The 17,912-nt window shown below is 45.2% G+C and overlaps 1 protein-coding gene across 2 annotated transcripts in view; it reads right to left on the reverse strand.

Moving 5' to 3' along the window:
• Positions 1-17,912, reverse strand: part of LOC119464612 (b(0,+)-type amino acid transporter 1-like) — a 28,206-nt gene that overhangs the window by 7,054 nt on the left and 3,240 nt on the right. The window contains exons 1-4 of one of the 2 annotated variants that reach the window (XM_037725638.2): positions 10,132-10,877; positions 4,271-4,372; positions 2,778-3,038; positions 1,276-1,407 (exon numbers count right to left, since the gene is read on the reverse strand). In XM_037725638.2, coding sequence (XP_037581566.1) covers positions 1,276-1,407; positions 2,778-3,038; positions 4,271-4,372; positions 10,132-10,363 — 727 coding nt within the window. In that variant the 5' untranslated portion in view covers positions 10,364-10,877. Of the gene's footprint in view, positions 1-1,275; positions 1,408-2,777; positions 3,039-4,270; positions 4,373-10,131; positions 10,878-17,912 lie in introns of those variants that run through there. The other variant, XM_037725639.2, reaches the window with a different exon arrangement.

Below are 17,912 nucleotides of genomic sequence, written 5' to 3' on the forward strand. Positions count from 1 at the left end.
AAGCAATTGACAACTACAGCATCGATTCTAGGAACACTAGAGAAGAGATGGTAGAATTTACTGAAAAATAAAATTGGGTTCGAGTGCATTCGGCAGGCATTGCCAAATTCTGACTGGGAGCTTACTTACCATTGTCGTTAAAAAGAAAAGTGTACAATCATTGCATTCTACCGGTGCTAACAATGTGGGGTCGAAACTTGGAGGTTAAGAAGGAAGCTCGAGGAAAAGCTAAGGGCTGCACAAAATACGATGGAACGAAAAATGTTAGGCCTTACGTTAAGAGACAGGAAGAGAGTGGGATGGATCAGAGAGCAAACGGGGATAACCGATATTCTAGTTGACATTAAGAGGAAGAAATGGTGCTGGGCAGGCCATGGAATGCGTAGGATGGATAACCAGTGAACCATTATAGTTACAGAATGGATACCAAGAGAAGGGAAGCGCATTCGAGGACAGCAAAAAAGTAGGTTGGGTGATTAGGTTACAAAACTTGCAGGCGCAAGTTGGAATCAGCTAGCGGAAGACAGGGTTAATTGGAGATCACAGGGAGAGGCCTTCGTCCTTCAGTGTACACATATAGACTGCTGATGATGGTGAATTGCAGAACTACATACATTCGTCGCGCTGAGTTGTTCCAATGTCAAACAGCTTACTAGGCTGGTCTCTGCACTCTACTTTTCTACTTGCATGCGCACGTCATTGCAGCGAATCTGCGCAACCGTTATTTAAAAACAAAGATAAATCTGTGAAATGGCAACTCCTCTTAGAAGTACGTTCACGTGCCTTATGGAGACCTTGCTACGAGGGCCAATAAATGAAAAAAAAAAGGAGAACGACGGCTGGCGATGCTGCTGTATGTTACAAATAGAAGGAATGACCCTTAAGAACTGCTACACCAAGTTTATTTCAACATGATGTTGATTTAGTTTAGTCCGAATAACGAACCCATAGCCAGAAACCGGCTCAAAATACAGTAATAGGAAACGTAGACAACAGCGGAATGTCTTAGTACACTTTTTTCAGTATTATATGCTTGGGGACACTGTTGGCCTGGGAAGATTTTCTTTTGCGTTCGTAGACCGAAAATGTAGCATTTAAGAGCAGGAGGAAATAGAACTGGCAGCGATACACCAGACATATCAATACATTTAAAATGTCCCCATTCTGTAGCTTGATTCGACATTTTGCCTTATGTAATTATACATGGCACACAAGGTATACATGCTCACTTCAATCACCACTGACAATACTATGTAAATACGAAGAAAAACTTACGAGTACTAGTGAAAGCGAATAATGATCCAGTAATAATTACTGATATCAAACTGAGGCACTTGATGCTGGAGAAGATGTCTTGAACTCTCGCAGAAATCTTCACGGAGAAGCAGTTTACAGCAGTTGCCAGAGCTGTGGATATAAAGGTAAGCGCAGTTTAGTTAAAATATTTGAAAGCTTGCCTCCCAATAGAGAGTTGCAAGTAATGTATTGTTTCAATTAAGCTGTTGCTCACAATCTCTAAGGGAAGCTGCTTTAGAATAATATAACTCGGTTATTTGAATCCTATATTAAACAACATGAAACTTTCGCTCAATATCTTGCACTCTGAAGACATTTTTTTTTGTTAATGCTTACGGTACGGGTTCATACTACTCCCTGTTATTTTGTTACGAAAATATTGTGTAATTGAGTGGCATGGTGTTGTCTTGCTATATGTTGAGTGATTTAGGACTGCTTGCACATGAGTATTGCTCGAAGTCGGCGTCAAAGATTTTCTTCGAACCCAGTCCTGAATTTAGTTATCCATGTCCGCGGGAAAGAGGGTCGTTGAAGGGCGGCACATACATAGCCATTGCCACATAGTGACAAAAGTTGTTCTGATGGTAGGTTTCAAACCCTGCTTCCTCAGCGCAGGAGCCCGATCCGCTATCCATTCGACCACGAACTACCGAGCGACCCGGGTGGGCGGGAAAATGGCTATATACAAACATGCCTAGATGGAAACGTACGTAGAGGAAACATACTTGGCCTCCGGAAAGCCCATGAACTATACCATAAAAATGCCAACTCATTAATAATATTTTGATCGTTACAATGATCGCAATGACTATAGTAATGATTTTGATGGACGTCAAGGAGTAAAAAAAAAACGCTTAACTTTGCAATCGGCCGCGCAATGCTTGAAACAGCAAAGCTGGGCGATCGTAGCCCAGCATTTTCCGGAAGTGCGCGCGAACGTTTCATCTTATTACTCATGATGACGCTAATTTCTGTTCACGCGTATCACACTTACGGCCGTCACTGCGCGTTGCATAGCCCAGCTTGCAACACCGACGACGCGTTGGAATGCCGACACCGCGTTCCACCGCGTTGCAATGCCGACAACGCGTTCCAGCAGACCCGCTCCGTGAATGCGTCTCTCTCTCTCTCTCATTTTCTTTATCTCTCTGCCGCGCATAGCGCCCAAAACCTCCTTTTCACCTCGGAGAACACGAGCGTAAGAAAGCGCCAGCTGTGGACGAAGACGACGACGCTCGAACGCAATCATACGGTTCGCATAAATGCATGTTCTGCAAGCGTGGCTGTAAAGCCTAGTGGTTACGACGCTCGCCTTGGGACTGTGGGTACGTGAGCTTGAATCCCGCCTCGGCAAGAAAGTTTATATTCTGGAGCTGGCTTTTAACAGCTTCGCTGTTAAAAGCCAGCTCCATAGAAGGCGGCTCGCATACATACGAAATTCCTTACAGTACAAGACCGCATGTCACACCAGGCCAACTCACTGGTGAAGCTCAGCGCGACGAGCACGGTCAACTCGTAGGCTGTTTGGCAGGTTGGATAAACGACGCTCAGCGCGTAGCTAGAGAAGGTCAGTCCCTGCAGGGCGGCGCTCATTGGATCCAAAACCAGAGAGTAGCACCACATCTGGAGGAAGGGCAGCACGTCACCGAAGCGACCCAGAACTTTGCTGGCAGCCGTCAGGTAGGCGTAGTCTCCGCCAGACGTCGGCAGCAGCGTCGCCAGCTCAGCGTAGCACAGACCGCCTGTATAGTAAGTGCAGACACTATGTCACGTGACCCGTATTTAGTCTGTAAAATGTCAAGTTCAGGATTTGTCTGTGGAGCGTACCGTTTAAGGAGGACGAGTTCTTGTCGCCGAAAGACGTCGTAAACCGTTTGAATCTGCCTGATGACGCTAAGTAACAAGGTTTTGTTAAAAAATAAGAATATAGTAGTCCAACCATTGAGCCATTATTTCGGGGTTAGTTCGACTACAAAATCAGAGAGAAATATTTGAGCTGGTTGCCCAAGAAATCAAAAAGGAATACATGTAGGCTTTAAAAGCAATGTTTACCTGGGGGCTCATTCCAAATACATCTTCAAATATGTGTGAAACGTAATAATTCTCTTATTAGGTAACAGTTGAAACGATGGAAATAATTTTTTATTTAGGATAGAAGACTGATTTCCGTGAACCTTTGCAACCGGAATCCTTGTACAGAGAGTCTACTGTTGTATACAAATTGCTAAAAAATCAGCAAGTAAGAATAAACTGCAGCACAAGTTTGCAACGCCATAAAACAGCCCCGAAAGTAGATACGATGTTGTAAACTGAATCTGTTACATTACTTAAATGGGGTAAATATGATATATAATGTAGAGAATGCGTGAAGTTGTGACGTTATGGCATGGATTTTCAAAGAGACTCTTCTAAATTTATTAGCTCTCTATTTAGAGCTATGTTTTGCAACAATTTAGACCACCTTAGACAACCTAGTGGATGTAGTTTAGAAAATTCTGATATTCACTTTTCTTTCTGATTACTTATTCCAGAGTTATTGCTTTAGTTTCTGAAATGTGATTATTTTTAAAAATAAACATTAATCTCCTGCACAAATCTCCCAAGGAATCGGCCCTGTTCTTGGTGATTTTATTTGCAACAAACTAAAAAATTGCTACTGAGGATGCCAAAGCAAGCAATTTAATATTTCTTCATATGCAGATGGGAACATTTTAAGTGAAGCTTGTAAGTAACGCAAAATGTTTGAAAACCCCGCCACCATTACAGTATGCACCAGAAAACGTAAATCTTGCCTGATTCATTGGTAAATTCAAGTCAGGGTTATTTAAACTGTCTACACAAAATTTCTTTCACGTTACGCATTGAACAACATAAAAACGCTGTGAAGTCTACGATTTTCAACTTTTTCAGATATATGTGTTCAAAGTTGAAGTCTTCTGAAAGGAAATTCGTTTTTACCGATGAACAAACTCACCTATGATGCTCAAGATTCCACAAACAAGCCATACTAGCAGGTCTACTCCAATGGAGCCAGAATTTCTGAATACGGAGCTAGGTGTAACGAAAATTCCCGAACCTGCAAAAAAGAAAGTGCGAATAAAAAGAAGGCAATAATGCCTGTTGCATAACGCAATAAATTGAACACTCAATAAGAATACAACAACTGACACTCATAACAGTTTTTCTTGATCAAGTTTGATTTCTTTCAAGTGAATGTGCCATGTGTTACGTAAAATTGAGGAATCCACATTCATGGTAAAAATTTCCGGCTTCGCGCAAGTGTCCAGGGAACTCCAGGATGATTGCTATGATAGCCGATTGCAAACTCTTAGGTCAAAACGCCATCTACCGACCCCAAAGTCATCAGAAAACTCAATATTGTTGCTTTATCCTTTGTCGTGACATTTATGATCTCAAGGCTCTTTCGTGGCGTACTTATAGGTGCTCAATCTCTTCCTGGACAATCAATACCTGTTTGCGTCGTATACTGGCAAGTTTCTTTTTTGCGTAGTGAAAGTTGTGTATGTGTTAGAGGTCGCGCAAAGTTCATTTTTCTTAAAGCAAGGAAGACATTTGTGCGTAGTGGCAAGCATTGCTCCATGCTACCAATCGGGGAAAAAAAAATCGCGTAATAATGCGAGCGTGGCCTACATAAAAGAAAATCGAGGATATGAATAAACGTCGAATAAACCAATTCAATTTTTAAGTATTGAATTGTTTAATTCAATACTTAAAAAATTTCAAAGCTCGGCTTGGCGGTCCCTACTTGGGACTAGCCGGGTGACACGGGGTCTCCCTTTCGTCTTCTCTGGACCTAAATAAAGTTATTTCACGTACCCAATAACGTGATATGTGGCATGGCCCTAGTGCCATGTTTTCTTTACAAGCGACAAGTAGACGTTTGCTACGCGTGTGGCCACGTGGGCCATCGAGCCGATGTCTGCACCAGCAGCGTAGAAGAAAGAAGCAAATGTCGCGGTTGCGGAAGGACTAAATCCGAAAACGAAGAAGAGGAACACCAATGCACCCCGAAGTGCGAGGCGTGCGGAGGACCCCACGTCACAGGGGATCGAACGTGCAAGAACCGCTACCAGATCCCGTACATCGTACGACGTCGACGCCGAAGGCGCCGAAGGCGCCGGAAAGCACAGGTGGACGTCACCGATGTCACCGACACCAGCGACAGCTCGGCGGCAGCTACACGAAGCGGATCCATTCTCAGAACCCGCTCTGAATCCAGAGGGCGTTCTCGTTCGAGAAGAAGATCCAAGTCAAGAAAAGGCGAGAGCGCCGACGCCTCCAGATCGAGATCCCGGTCCCGCTCCCAGTCCGCCAAGCATACCATGTGGGCCGACAAGGTCAAGGGCGTGACGCAGCCGTCTCAGAAAGGAAAGAAGAACACATCAAACAAAGGAACAAAAGGTGAGGCACAGCCAGAACATAGGGTCGATCCCCGTATACAATCGCTCGAGGCAGAAAACAGGCAGCTTAGACGCAAGCTCGCAGAACTTGAAGAAGCTTTAAATAGCATTAGAGGACAAGTCACAAACCGCGAAGAGGCTAGCACCAACAACCCTGGGCCGTTAGCCGGGCAGCCGAAACGTAAGGCACCAAACCCAGATCCGTTAAGTGATACAGAGGAGGAGGAGGAGATGACGGAGGATTGTGAGACCCCATCCACCACCTTGGCTCCCCCCGCCCAAAATGAGGGTAAATGGGAGAAGACCCTGAGTAGGATGATGGAAATGCTTTCCGCCATAGAGTCGAGGGTAACGTTACTAGAAAGACCTAGGGCTCAGCCTAAAAGTAGACAAGTAGTGCAAACAGAAGCGTCCTTAGCTACTCCAAACCCCGACGGAGGCGCTAAAGGATTCTAAAAAATCTACAGTAAGCAAGATGGCGAATATAATTAGCAACAAGGTCAAAATTTGGCAGTGGAACTGCGCCAGTTTCCAGAGGCGCAAGGCTCCATTAGGTCAACTCGTCAGATCGGTGGCAGATAAGCCACAAGCTATTTTATTACAAGAAACACTCGGAGAAAAGGATATCTCTATGTCGGGATACCGCACTATCGCCTACAGAGGCGAAAAGGGAAGAGGCATAGCCATGCTAGTTAAGAAGAACGTCTCCTTCGTGGAGCACGACGTCCCGAAATATAAGGTCGGACTCGAAGCCCAGCTGGTCGAGATCGTGCCCAGTAAAACAAGCAACGCAAATGCCTTCATTCTTAACGTCTACAGTTCTCCTGCGGACAGGAAAAGAGATTTTAACACCTTATTCAGCACCGCAATCAGGATAGCCAGAAACGCGCCCCTTCTGATTGCGGGTGACTTCAACGCCCCAAACACAGAATGGGGATACGGCTTTAGCAGTAAGAAAGGCACAAACTTAGCCGGTTGTGCAGCCGATTCCAGCCTCACACTCATCACGGATCCTAGGTTTCCCACAAGAAGGGGTAACTCGGTCAGTCGCGACACCACACCCGACCTCGCGTTCCTCCGTGGTATCGAGGGTACGTGGGATAATCTCCAGGAGGACTTGGGTAGCGACCACTACATTCTCGAAATCACGGTGCAGGTCAAACCAAAACCACCAGTTAGATACGATTACGTTGACTGGGATCTTTTCAGAAAAATTCGAGGCGAAATGGCCCCTTCAAGTGAATCTTTCACAGAACTAATCGCAAACCTTAAACAGGCTGTCAAGAGCGCAACCAAGGAAATCACAACACAGCTCGAAGTTCCCAAAATGGACTCGCGGTTAGCGCACCTCCTGGAGGCTAAACACGCCCTCGCGGAGAGGTGGAAAACGCAGAAGCTAAATCGCCGACTTCGAGTTAAGCTGACGTCAGTCAACAAGGAAATAGAGTCGTACTCCAGGCAGCTGGCCCTACAGCAGTGGGACGAGACGTGTAACGAAATGGACGGTCGCATGAGAAGAGGCAGTAAATGGAACTTGCTCAAAAGCCTTCTCAACGACAAACAGTCCAAGAGCACTCTCAATCTTGCCGTGGATAGACTCATTCATAAGCAGATCGCCACGGGCCTCACGGAAGCAGAAACTATCAACATCCTGGCTCGCACCTATCTCCTCATTAAGGAAGGAGATTCGCAAGGCGGAACGGTGAGAGCAGGATACACGGGGCTAGACAGGCCAGAGCTAGACGAACCGTTCACTGTATCAGAAATTAGACACGTTCTCTTCAACCTAAACGGAAGGTCCGCCCCTGGACCAGACGGAGTTACCAACAAACTCCTCCGAAACCTGGACGACAAGGCCATAGAAATCATAACGGCAGAGATAAACGAAGTATGGAGTTCGGGGCAGGTCCCGCTGGAATGGCGCACAGCCAAGGTGGTGCTTATCCCCAAACCGGGGAAACCCCCGCATATGGATAACCTGCGTCCCATCTCTCTAACATCTTGTATTTGCAAAGTGGCCGAACATGCTATACATAACAGAATCACAGATCACATAGAGAACAACGAACTCTTTAGACACAATTTAATCGGATTTAGAAGAGGACTTTCAACACAAGACACAATGCTCCTTCTAAAAAGATCCATATTCGACAACGCGTCACGTGACGTTAAAGGCATACTTGCACTCGACCTCGCCAAAGCTTTCGACAAGGTGGCGCATGAGCACATCCTGAAAGAGATTTCCTCCCTTAATCTAGGGCGGAGATTCTTTAACTTCACTTTTTCTTTCCTGTCGAAAAGAAAGGCGCTCCTTCGACTGGGTACGATCTCGGGCGGTCCTTACAAACTGGGCAACTGCGGAACACCTCAGGGCTCGGTCCTATCCCCGTTACTCTTTAACATCGCCATGCATAAACTTTCTAACAGGCTAGCCGAACTCCCAAAAGTGGGCCACGCAATTTATGCCGACGACATTACAATCTGGTCTCCGGGGGATCTCTGGCCGAACTAGAGCAATCCTTACAGGGGGCCATAGAGGTGACGGAGGAGTTCCTCACAGACACAGGACTAAAGCTCTCGCCCAGAAAATCCGAACTATTACTCTACAGGCAGGCTAGGCAAGGCGTTAGGAACCTTGAGCCTCTGGAAACACTGCCAGTCAAAATTACGACTAGAGAAGGACACCCCATTTCGAGGGTGAACTCCATCAAAATTTTAGGACTTTTAATAAACGCCAAAGGATGTAATGCAGACGCTCTAAAGAAGCTCGGCGCACAGGCGCACAATATACTCAGGCTACTTGCCAGAGTTACAAGTAGAAAGGGGGGACTCAAGGAGGACAGCCTACTCAGAGTCTTTCAGGCCTTCTTTATCAGTCACGTTAACTACACGGCGCCTTTCCTCAATTGGAGTAAAGCCGAAAAGAGGAAGCTCGACACGCTCATTAGGTCTGGTATCAAAAGACTACTCGGCATCCCACAATGTGCTAGCACGGAGAAACTATTGGAGCTTGGTGTTCACAATACTATCGACGAATTAATCGAGGCACATCGAACTGCACAGATCACCAGGCTTTCGTTAACTAAGCCGGGTAACAAAATCCTAAACGAAGCAGGCATATCATCCATACAACCGCCGCTCGACAGATACCCCCTGTCCAAAGAAGCCAAGGAAGCTATAACGGTCGATCCCGTACCGAGAAACATTCATCCGATATATAACGAGGGCCGAAGAATCGCACGGGCTAAAGCCATCCTTCAAAGAGTTAATCCGTACGGGGCAGATGCACTCTTCGTTGACGCGGCCAAATACGGCAGCGAAAATAAGTTTGCAATCTCGGTCGTAGACGCGCGCGGAACGCTGATTAGCGCTGCATCCGTTTGCACTAAGCACGCAAACGAGGCGGAGGAAACCGCGATAGCCTTGGCGCTTAACGCTGCCAAAGGCCCAACGACTGTTTTCTCCGACTCACGCACTGCCGTCAGGGCCTTCTCGTCAGCCCTAGTGTCTAAGCACACGGCTAGCCTAGTCAACAAATCTCTTGAAAACACTGCGGATAACGAGACAGGAGGTCACCACATCGTCTGGTTCCCGGCCCACGTTAAAGGCGTAGTTAATCAAGCGGGATGCAACCCCAACGAGCAGGCCCACTGCCTAGCGCGTGAATTCACGAACCGCGCCCGGGCTAGCGGTCCAGCTCTCTCACAGGATTGCTCCCCTAAAGACCCTCTTATCACCTTTAACGAGATCACATCCCACTACAGACTGAGCAGAAGGAAATTCCCTCCCCCTCACCCAAAATTAAACAGGGCTCAGTGTGTCACGTTCAGGCTCTTACAGACGAGATCGTACCTCACCCCCAGAGCGCTCAATCGGATAGATTCTAACTTCCCGCAATCGTGCTCCAAATGTGGGCACGACTTCTGCTCTTTCGATCATATGCTCTGGCTGTGCCCGTCCAACGCGGGCTCTGATCTTCACGACAAGTCCAAGTGGGACGCCCTACTGCAAAGCGCGGACTTTACGCATCAACGACAGGCCGTCCAGAGGGCCCGCGACGTCGCCGAGAGTCACCAGCTCCCGGTTCCGTCATGGGCGGAGCCACCAACTTGATTGGGGTGCCTTCGGCTCCCCCAATCTTTTTCCTCAGGACCTTTTAATAAAGTTCTTGTCAACTGTCAACTGTCAACTTACTCCCTCACTCACTTGCTTGAAAGACTGGTATATATCTAATAATAATACGCAATACGGCGACACAATAATAATTTTCATTGCCCTGCTCTCTTGAACAAAGTTCACGTGCCGTTTAATGGAGATCGTAGGTCTTCAAGCAATTGTCCTTTCTTCAATGGCGACGTTCATGATAGAGACAGCTACATGGGATGCTTCTAGCGTCAACGTGAAGGTAACTCACCAATGATACTTCCAATAATAAGGGCGATGGCGCTTCCCAGTCCAACTTGTCGCTTGAGGGCCGCCTTCTCGGCGGGCTCTGCCGATGGCGTTCCTCGGGGGGCGGCAGAGGTTTGGTTTTTGACATTATCTTCGGTCGGCGAGGCACAGGGTGGCTTCGGCGCCTTGTCTTGTTCGACACTGCTCACTGTAGACCCTGCGCTCGCGCGGGACCCGCCAGTGTGTGCGAACATTACTCACATGTTGTGCAGCGAAAGTGCGTGGCGGAGTGGGTTTGGGGAAGACAACACACGGAACCCTGGCGTATTTCGATGAGATTCTCTGGATGGTTATTCGGAAGGCGATGCTACTCACGGGATTTCTTGTACTCGTAAATGCATGTAGGTCGGAAAGGGAGGTACAGACGCATCAGACTCTCCAGAGTTTATAAATCAGTCTGGCCTAATATAGTTTGACTGATGCTCGAGTTCGAATTCCTACCGCTTCGCAGCAACTGTACGAGGATAACTTAGGTAGCTTAATCTACATCGGTCAGTGTGTGCAGGAAAGTGGGTAGTTGGGCTTTGCTCAACGCTTTTACCGAGACCCAAAGTACCACTCAGGGACGCCAAAAGGAGCTGGCTCGCAAGTAGCTAATATGCATTTTGAACTGCGACTATTGACCATTTTAGTGGCGATCCCGTGGGCGCTGCCATGTTTGATCTCGTGGTGACGCGTCCATTGCTTGCCTAAACCGCCTCCGCTGCCTCCGTGTTTACAATGGATGTGTACGACGCTGGTGCGGCTTAGAAAACCTCTGTTTCGGGAGATATCGTAGAGGGTGGACGACACTAAGCTTTGGCCGCAGTTTCTGAGAAAATGCAAAAGCGCTTTCGGAGCTGATTAAGCTATGTTCAAACGGCGCGAGCAATGTATATGGTGCTTGCTCTAAAAGCAGGGCTAAACATGTATTAAAAGCTATCCAAACTTTCCGATCATGAATTGAGTCAGGATTATGGTGTTTTGGTAATGGTGGATTATGGTGTTTGGTATTGATAAGGATTATGGTGTTTTGGGCAAATATTTTGAAGCAGCGCCTTGTCACGTTTATGACTCAGCAACGTTCCTCGAAGCGGTCACTATATGATTATTTTCTGCCTAATCGCTCGCGGTTGTGCTCATTTCTGTTAGATTTGTTCTTGCTGCGCGCAAGGCTTGAAAACGTAGCTGTTCTGTACATTGTATTACATTGTAGCAAAGACGTATCATCGCTAGTAACTCACTTACTCTTGTGGACCATCACGAAACATTAAGCTTCGACCATTCGTGCACTATCGGTGTAGTACCGTCATTTATTGTATGTATATAGCGCGCATATATTCAAGTGCGCGCCCATTCACTTTTTCTTGGCACGTTGCCGAAAGAGCGGGCGTAAGTTTCCGTGCCAGTTGGGGTAGATGCGTGTCAATAATGTGCGCGAAACTTAGTATGACAGGAAGCGGCGCTACTCCCTTTGTGATTGTTTAATGATCGGTACTCACTCTTGCTGACGTACCAAGACTGAAGCCCTATCTTTGAAGTTTAGTGATACAACGCTCGTGGATAAACAAATTTATCTACCCTCGAGGAAAGCCGCACACCTCCAAGTACCGGAAACACGTACGTTTGACAATTGCTGCAGTGGGCCGCGAACTTGGCAACACATATTCATAACACTCCTTAATATGCTAGTCACTATTTTTGCAACCAACTACGGCACACGTCTTCAGTCAAAATGATTCAATCCAGCATGTTTGGAGCCCAGTGCGTTAGCGAAAACTCAGTTGCATATCCGTCAACTTATCGCTTAGAGGCAGGGTAGAAGCGGTAATGGTTTCGTATTCGTGCGCGGCCACTGAGGCGACGTATGGCGCGCCGCCGAAAGCGCCATCTCGTTTCTCTAGAAAAAACTGCTCCGCGAAAAGGGTCAATATAAACACAGGAAATGAAGCATACTGCAGTGAGCTGGAAGCAAACAAAGTAAATCACACAACAAGCGTACGTGTTCTTTTTGGCTGCCAACGTTATGTATCTCTGTGACACAGGAATATCGGCGATTTGCTATGGTACGTGTCGTCATTTTTATTTTGGTATGCCTCTGTCAAAAGGTAGTGCATTTTGCCTTTTTAAAGGTATACAATAATTTTGTTTTAACAAGTGCGTGATACAGTTGCCTTTTTTACAATGGAAGAAAAAAAAACAAATGATTAGGCGGGTTTCCAGCCAGTCACGTTGTGGTGACATTTAGTCTGCAAACAACGGGACCACTTCGTTTGGCGAGTGTATTGTTTTCCGCATGGGCATGGAAGCTGATATACTTTCATAGCCTCTTGTGTATCGCGCTGCAGGTCTTTCTCAAATTTTTTTTACAGATGGCCAATTCAGAGATTTGGAGGTAAATATATATCATGCAAGTATTGAGGGCAGCAATTATTCGTATAGTGATGTGGTTTTCGTATCACGTGTCCTGTTGGTGGTATGCCTGAGATAACAGCTGGCAAAATGAAGGTAACATCTCATTCTGGTTAAAGGCTGGTAATTAACGGAAGGCGATTTGGCACTGAAGCTGATTAGTCAGTCGCGCATACGAACAGCTTGTGCTTCAGAAATGCGCACAATATCCATGCAATGCCAATTGTGACCCAAACCACTGAGGTCTACATTCGGGGCACCTCAGCGGTTAGCGAGTCTTAGATTCGTTTAGTCCAGGTTCTGTAGCAGTTTTGTCAAAGAGCACTTCTGCGTGACCCTCGTGTTCACGTGCAGTTCTGTACACAGTCAGAATAACGCCATCTGACGATTGTTTCCATAGATGGCTGATCTCATGAAATCAACGTCACAGCAGATTTCACTGTACACGTCTTTCAGTGTTCATGACATTGGTGCGGTTCACTCTCAGACTGACAAATCTAGGGCCAGAACTTGTGGGCCAGCCAGTTATGCATTGATAGGTCAAACATGTTTTGCAAGTGCTTAGATTTAATGGGAACACATAGACCACTACTAGAATTTCGTGAAAAAATTGGTCACTATATATATATATATATATATATATATATATATATATATATATATTTATGTGTGTGTGTGTGTGTGTGTGTGTGTGTGTGTGTGTGTGTGTGTGTGTGTGTGAATGAGGCGCACCAACCGTTATTTGCCTTGGAGCGCATGATCGATTTCATGAAGAAAGTGCAGTATGTGCCCTATTTTATTCCTCGCCTGAGCATGGAAACTACGCATTATTATCTAAGGTCCGACAGTACTTCAAATTTCGTTCATAGTCAGTACAGTTCTTCATTAGTGAAGTTTCCGCTCACTTGTCTCTATCGACCGTTTAAGGATTGTTTGAAAGGGCACCCTGTACTTTGTCTGTGTGGCAAAAAAAAAAAACTGAAGAAAATCGCACAAAGCGCCGGTAGCTTGAATCAAATGGTAGGACTCTAGGCCGGAAACGAACTCGCTTCGAGTTTATTCACTCAAATTGAGATTTACCCGTGAGTAGAATGTTGGTCAGTTTGTGTCCGAGCGAGCCCGGCTGAGTAATATTTTAAATGCATGCACGCGCATTCGAGCAAACACGCGTGCGCACACACATGCAGAAACATGCACTTAGGAATTTCTATATTATTTAAATATTCATTCAGTATATTTTGTCCTCAAGCAAAATATTCCATAACTGTCAAGGTCATGCCTCATACTTAATCGTTCGCCACAACACATTGTCAAGAACAGGAAGTAAGGAATTTTCTAGTATGCGTAAGACTCTTGCCCGTACTTTTTCTTACACATTTAGCGCTTGTAATCCCTCTACATGTGCTATATATTAGTCTCGTTTGAAGGGCCTTTAGTATTTGATGTGTTCTATTACCGAGAAAGCCTGAGCGAGAGCCTGTGGAACAAGTGGACGTGCCTTAGTCTGATCCCAATGAGTGAGTCCGAATGAGCACGAATGGGCAGAATTTCGCTGAGTTCGAGTGAGGCCAGGCTGAGTGGAACTATGTTCAGTCTGAGTGCGAGTGAATTTGGCTGAGTCGAATTCTTGTGTGTCTGAGTTCGAGCAAGCCCGGCTGAGTAGAATTCGGGTTCCTCGACAACATCGAGGAATCAAAGAAACCTCGGGTGAGGTAAAGCTTTTTGATTTATACATTCTATTATAGCAAAGCGCAAGTTGATCTCTCGAGGCAACTCATATATATGCAGGACGTGGAACTACTTAGCTGCAAGAAGAACGATGGCCAGTAGGCATCGCGATGCCCTCTGGTCGCGTGGACGCACGTTTGCTGCGAGATATGATTTCCTCTCCTCGCTAAGCAATGTAATCTGCCGCTGCTGTCTTTAGGGAAACCTTGAGCAAGGTTGGTTATAGCCCCACCTACCTATTGGGGAGCTGATTTTCGGAAGTACATTCGTAACATTTTGGACGTATTTTCGACATCGTATCAGCAGGTGTCGGCGTGTATATTTCGAGCTTTAATTTGCTCATTTGTTATTTGATGTGTTTAATTCGCGAGAAAGCATGAACGTGTGAGAGCCGGGTCAAATGACCTGCCTCAGTCGGATTCTGATGGACGAATTCGAGTAAACCCTGTTGAGTAGAATTTTGGTGAGTGCTAGTCTGCGCGAGGCCCTAAGCAAAAAAAAAAACATAATTTGTGAGTGAGCATAAATGAGTTCCGTTTATATTGCTGATCTATGGCACTGGGGTAACTGTCTGAAAAAAATTAGCGTAGCTTGCACTGGAGGCGTAATGCCAAAGAGACAGCGCCGCTGATGGGCACCTAACTAATCCTGGGTTTTGGGCTAAGCTAAGCACTACCAAGTCATCCCCAGCATTTGCCAGAATTTATTGATTATTGATCGATTGTCAATTATCTATTGATTAGCTATCGATGACTGACTAAGCTCAAGTAGTCCCAACCATGCTTAGTTAGACTTGGCCAGGCTCAGCTTCGCTAGTTCTCAGGTGTATGTGTCATTGCGCTTGTACCCTTTCTGCACTACCGCCAGATCGGCCCACATTTTTTGTGGAAGACTCACGGACTAACGGCCGGCTTAAACAGCTACGCTGTTAAAAATGTTTCCTTTCAAAAAGCTGTGTGTTTTCCCGTTTCATTAACGTTTCAGTGCTTCATGGAGTTTATATTAACTGGTAAGCTGATCTTCCCTCGTGAAGATGTCGAGGACGGTCGAGAGCCATATCACACTTGTTTCCGTTGCCAAGTCCCACGTGTGCAGAGAAAGTCGCAGTATGGGGCTATTCCTTTCTCTTGCAGACTATGTCAAGGGATGCGGTATTTAAGATTCCGGTCACTGAAAGCTTGCCGAAGCATCTTAGGCGGCCGCTAGGATGATGTTTATCTTTGCCGTTGGTTGTGAACAAGGCGTAAATCGTAAACAGCGTATCAGCAAGAAACTTGGCATTCGACTGCGAGAAGTGATGCTGCAGGTTTTAGTTTCCGTCAGCTGGCCTGATATTGCGCTTGAAAGAGACAAGATCCCTTTGGGATTCTTCAACAATGCGCGAATAAGGGAAGCCTTAGCCCGGAGATAGTGTCGGTTATGGGACTTGTCGCTTTGTCAATCCAGGCAAGAGACAATGAAGAAAAAATGTGTTATTCGTTCTCCGTTTCCTTTCAGGGGCTGCTGTTTGCTTTGTTCTGAATGTAAGGGGTCATTAAATATAGGTTCTAAGAGACCAAATACTCTCTCGATTTGTAAGGATAGTACATGCATTTACTGACATTTACCATAGTATTGCGATTTTGAGTTGTTTGTGTTATCTCTTTTTCAGGTTTAGTAGTTTAGTGGCTATGTTGTTTTCATGTGAAGAACCGGCTTAGCTTGCCCTGGTGATTATTTTGATTACTTGTGCTGAACGTGCTGACATTATTGTGTATATTTCAAGCATTTGTTTTCCTTGAACCTATGTTGTTTTGTAATTACCATTGTTCTACTGCTGGTGGTTTTTCACGGGAAGAACCGGCTTGGTGAGTATTTTGATTACTTGTGCTGAATGCGCTGGCGTTATTGTGTATATTTTATACACTTGTTTTCACTGAACTTGGGTTGTTTTGTAATTAACACTGTTCTACTACTGGTAGTATTATGACTTGTGCACAATTGCAGAACACGCAGAACGTGCCGCTTGGCCCTCCATACGCCCATTTGTAAGCTCTACTTCAATGCCCAAATGATCTGATATCACGTTCTGCTCTCATCTTTCCACGATTTAACAACTTATCGTTTGTTCAGAATTCGCTGACCATATTGTTGCCGGCGTTTCCAATCTCTCTCCATAAGTGAATGTTTCCTGCTAGCCACTCTCCCAGCTCCACTACACTTCACAGGGACTAAGCAATGCGGAAAAATGGACCGTTCGCAGAAATCTTACACAAAGCTTTCGCAACCCTGGCGGCTACCAGGGAGGGCACAACTCTTACAAGGTCATTGCTGCAAGATTACACATCGAAGGCAATTACCAGGAAAACGCGTTTCTGTTGATCCTTGTGTGTGAGTTCTCTGCTACTTTCAGCGCTCTAGCAGGTGAGAGGCTGTTTATCAATTCAACTGGTCGCCCTCTTTTTTTTGCAACCTGTCTTTAATATTTGACGCAGGAATAATATCACTCATTTTGTATAGACTCGTTTGAGGCAGTCTCTGTTCACTTGTGTGGGTTATAAATGCATTCAGCATATATCCGCGAAGGCTAACAGCTGCTGTGTTTTTCAAAAGTTAATGTCAGCAATTTTGGTAATAACCATTTCTGAAATGTGAAAATCGTGCATAAGCTATATGCCTGCTTTTAGTAGTTTACATATGATGTATGTTGTATTTCACTGTTTACGAACATTTGATCAAGTCATTATCAAAAAAAAAAAAATTCTGGTCATCCACTTGAAATTTCTGTTTACGACGACGTGACCATAGTCAAAATATTTTATTCACGCATAAAAGACAAGCGCAACCAACCGTAAAAATAAGGTAGGCAACGTGACACTACAGCTCTACCCTGATAATAATGGCATTTTTGCACTTAGCGATTAGAATGCAGCAATACTGCAGCAAACAACAAAATGACAACTCTTCCTATATGACGGAGAAATGCCACTAAGTGTACAGAGTGCACGCATAAATCAACCGCGACCGTAATACTTTTTTTCGGCAGAGCGTAGTAATAGTGATGTCCGACATGGAAATACTGATAAGTTTCGAAGGAGAATAACTAATAAATATATTTAATGTTATCTCATTTCTATTGCAATACCAATAGTATACAAACGTACATTTCCTAACCGATGACTCTAATGGGCTTTCCTGTTAAAGTGAACAGAAAATACACAGGCCCAATGGCCAAAAAGGAAACTTTACTTTGAATACTGAAAGTGTTACCTGATGCAAAAACAAAAACAGATTACAACTGGAATGATAATAAATTACATTAAACTACTGACACACAATTGCACTTTTATGCTGTAAATTGCAAGAAAAATAGAGATAGAGAAAGGAAGGCACGTAGAAAGCATAAAGTGACAATGTTTTGCCAAATTCTTTACGATGTCTGTCTTGATTCACACTCAGGACAAATAAGCGCAATATATACTTGAGTATAACAATTTACGCTGCGAAGCTTACTTATTAAGAATATCATCGTGTAAAAATGCGCTTGATAAATAACAAAGCTGTCTTTCTACGTTTCTTGAGAAGCTGAAATTAACAATTTTCCGTGACTGCGTTAATATACTCAGATGAAGTGTTGACAAAGAC

This window comes from Dermacentor silvarum, chromosome 9, assembly GCF_013339745.2.
Source record: "Dermacentor silvarum isolate Dsil-2018 chromosome 9, BIME_Dsil_1.4, whole genome shotgun sequence".
Classification (NCBI taxonomy): Eukaryota; Metazoa; Arthropoda; class Arachnida; order Ixodida; family Ixodidae; genus Dermacentor; species Dermacentor silvarum.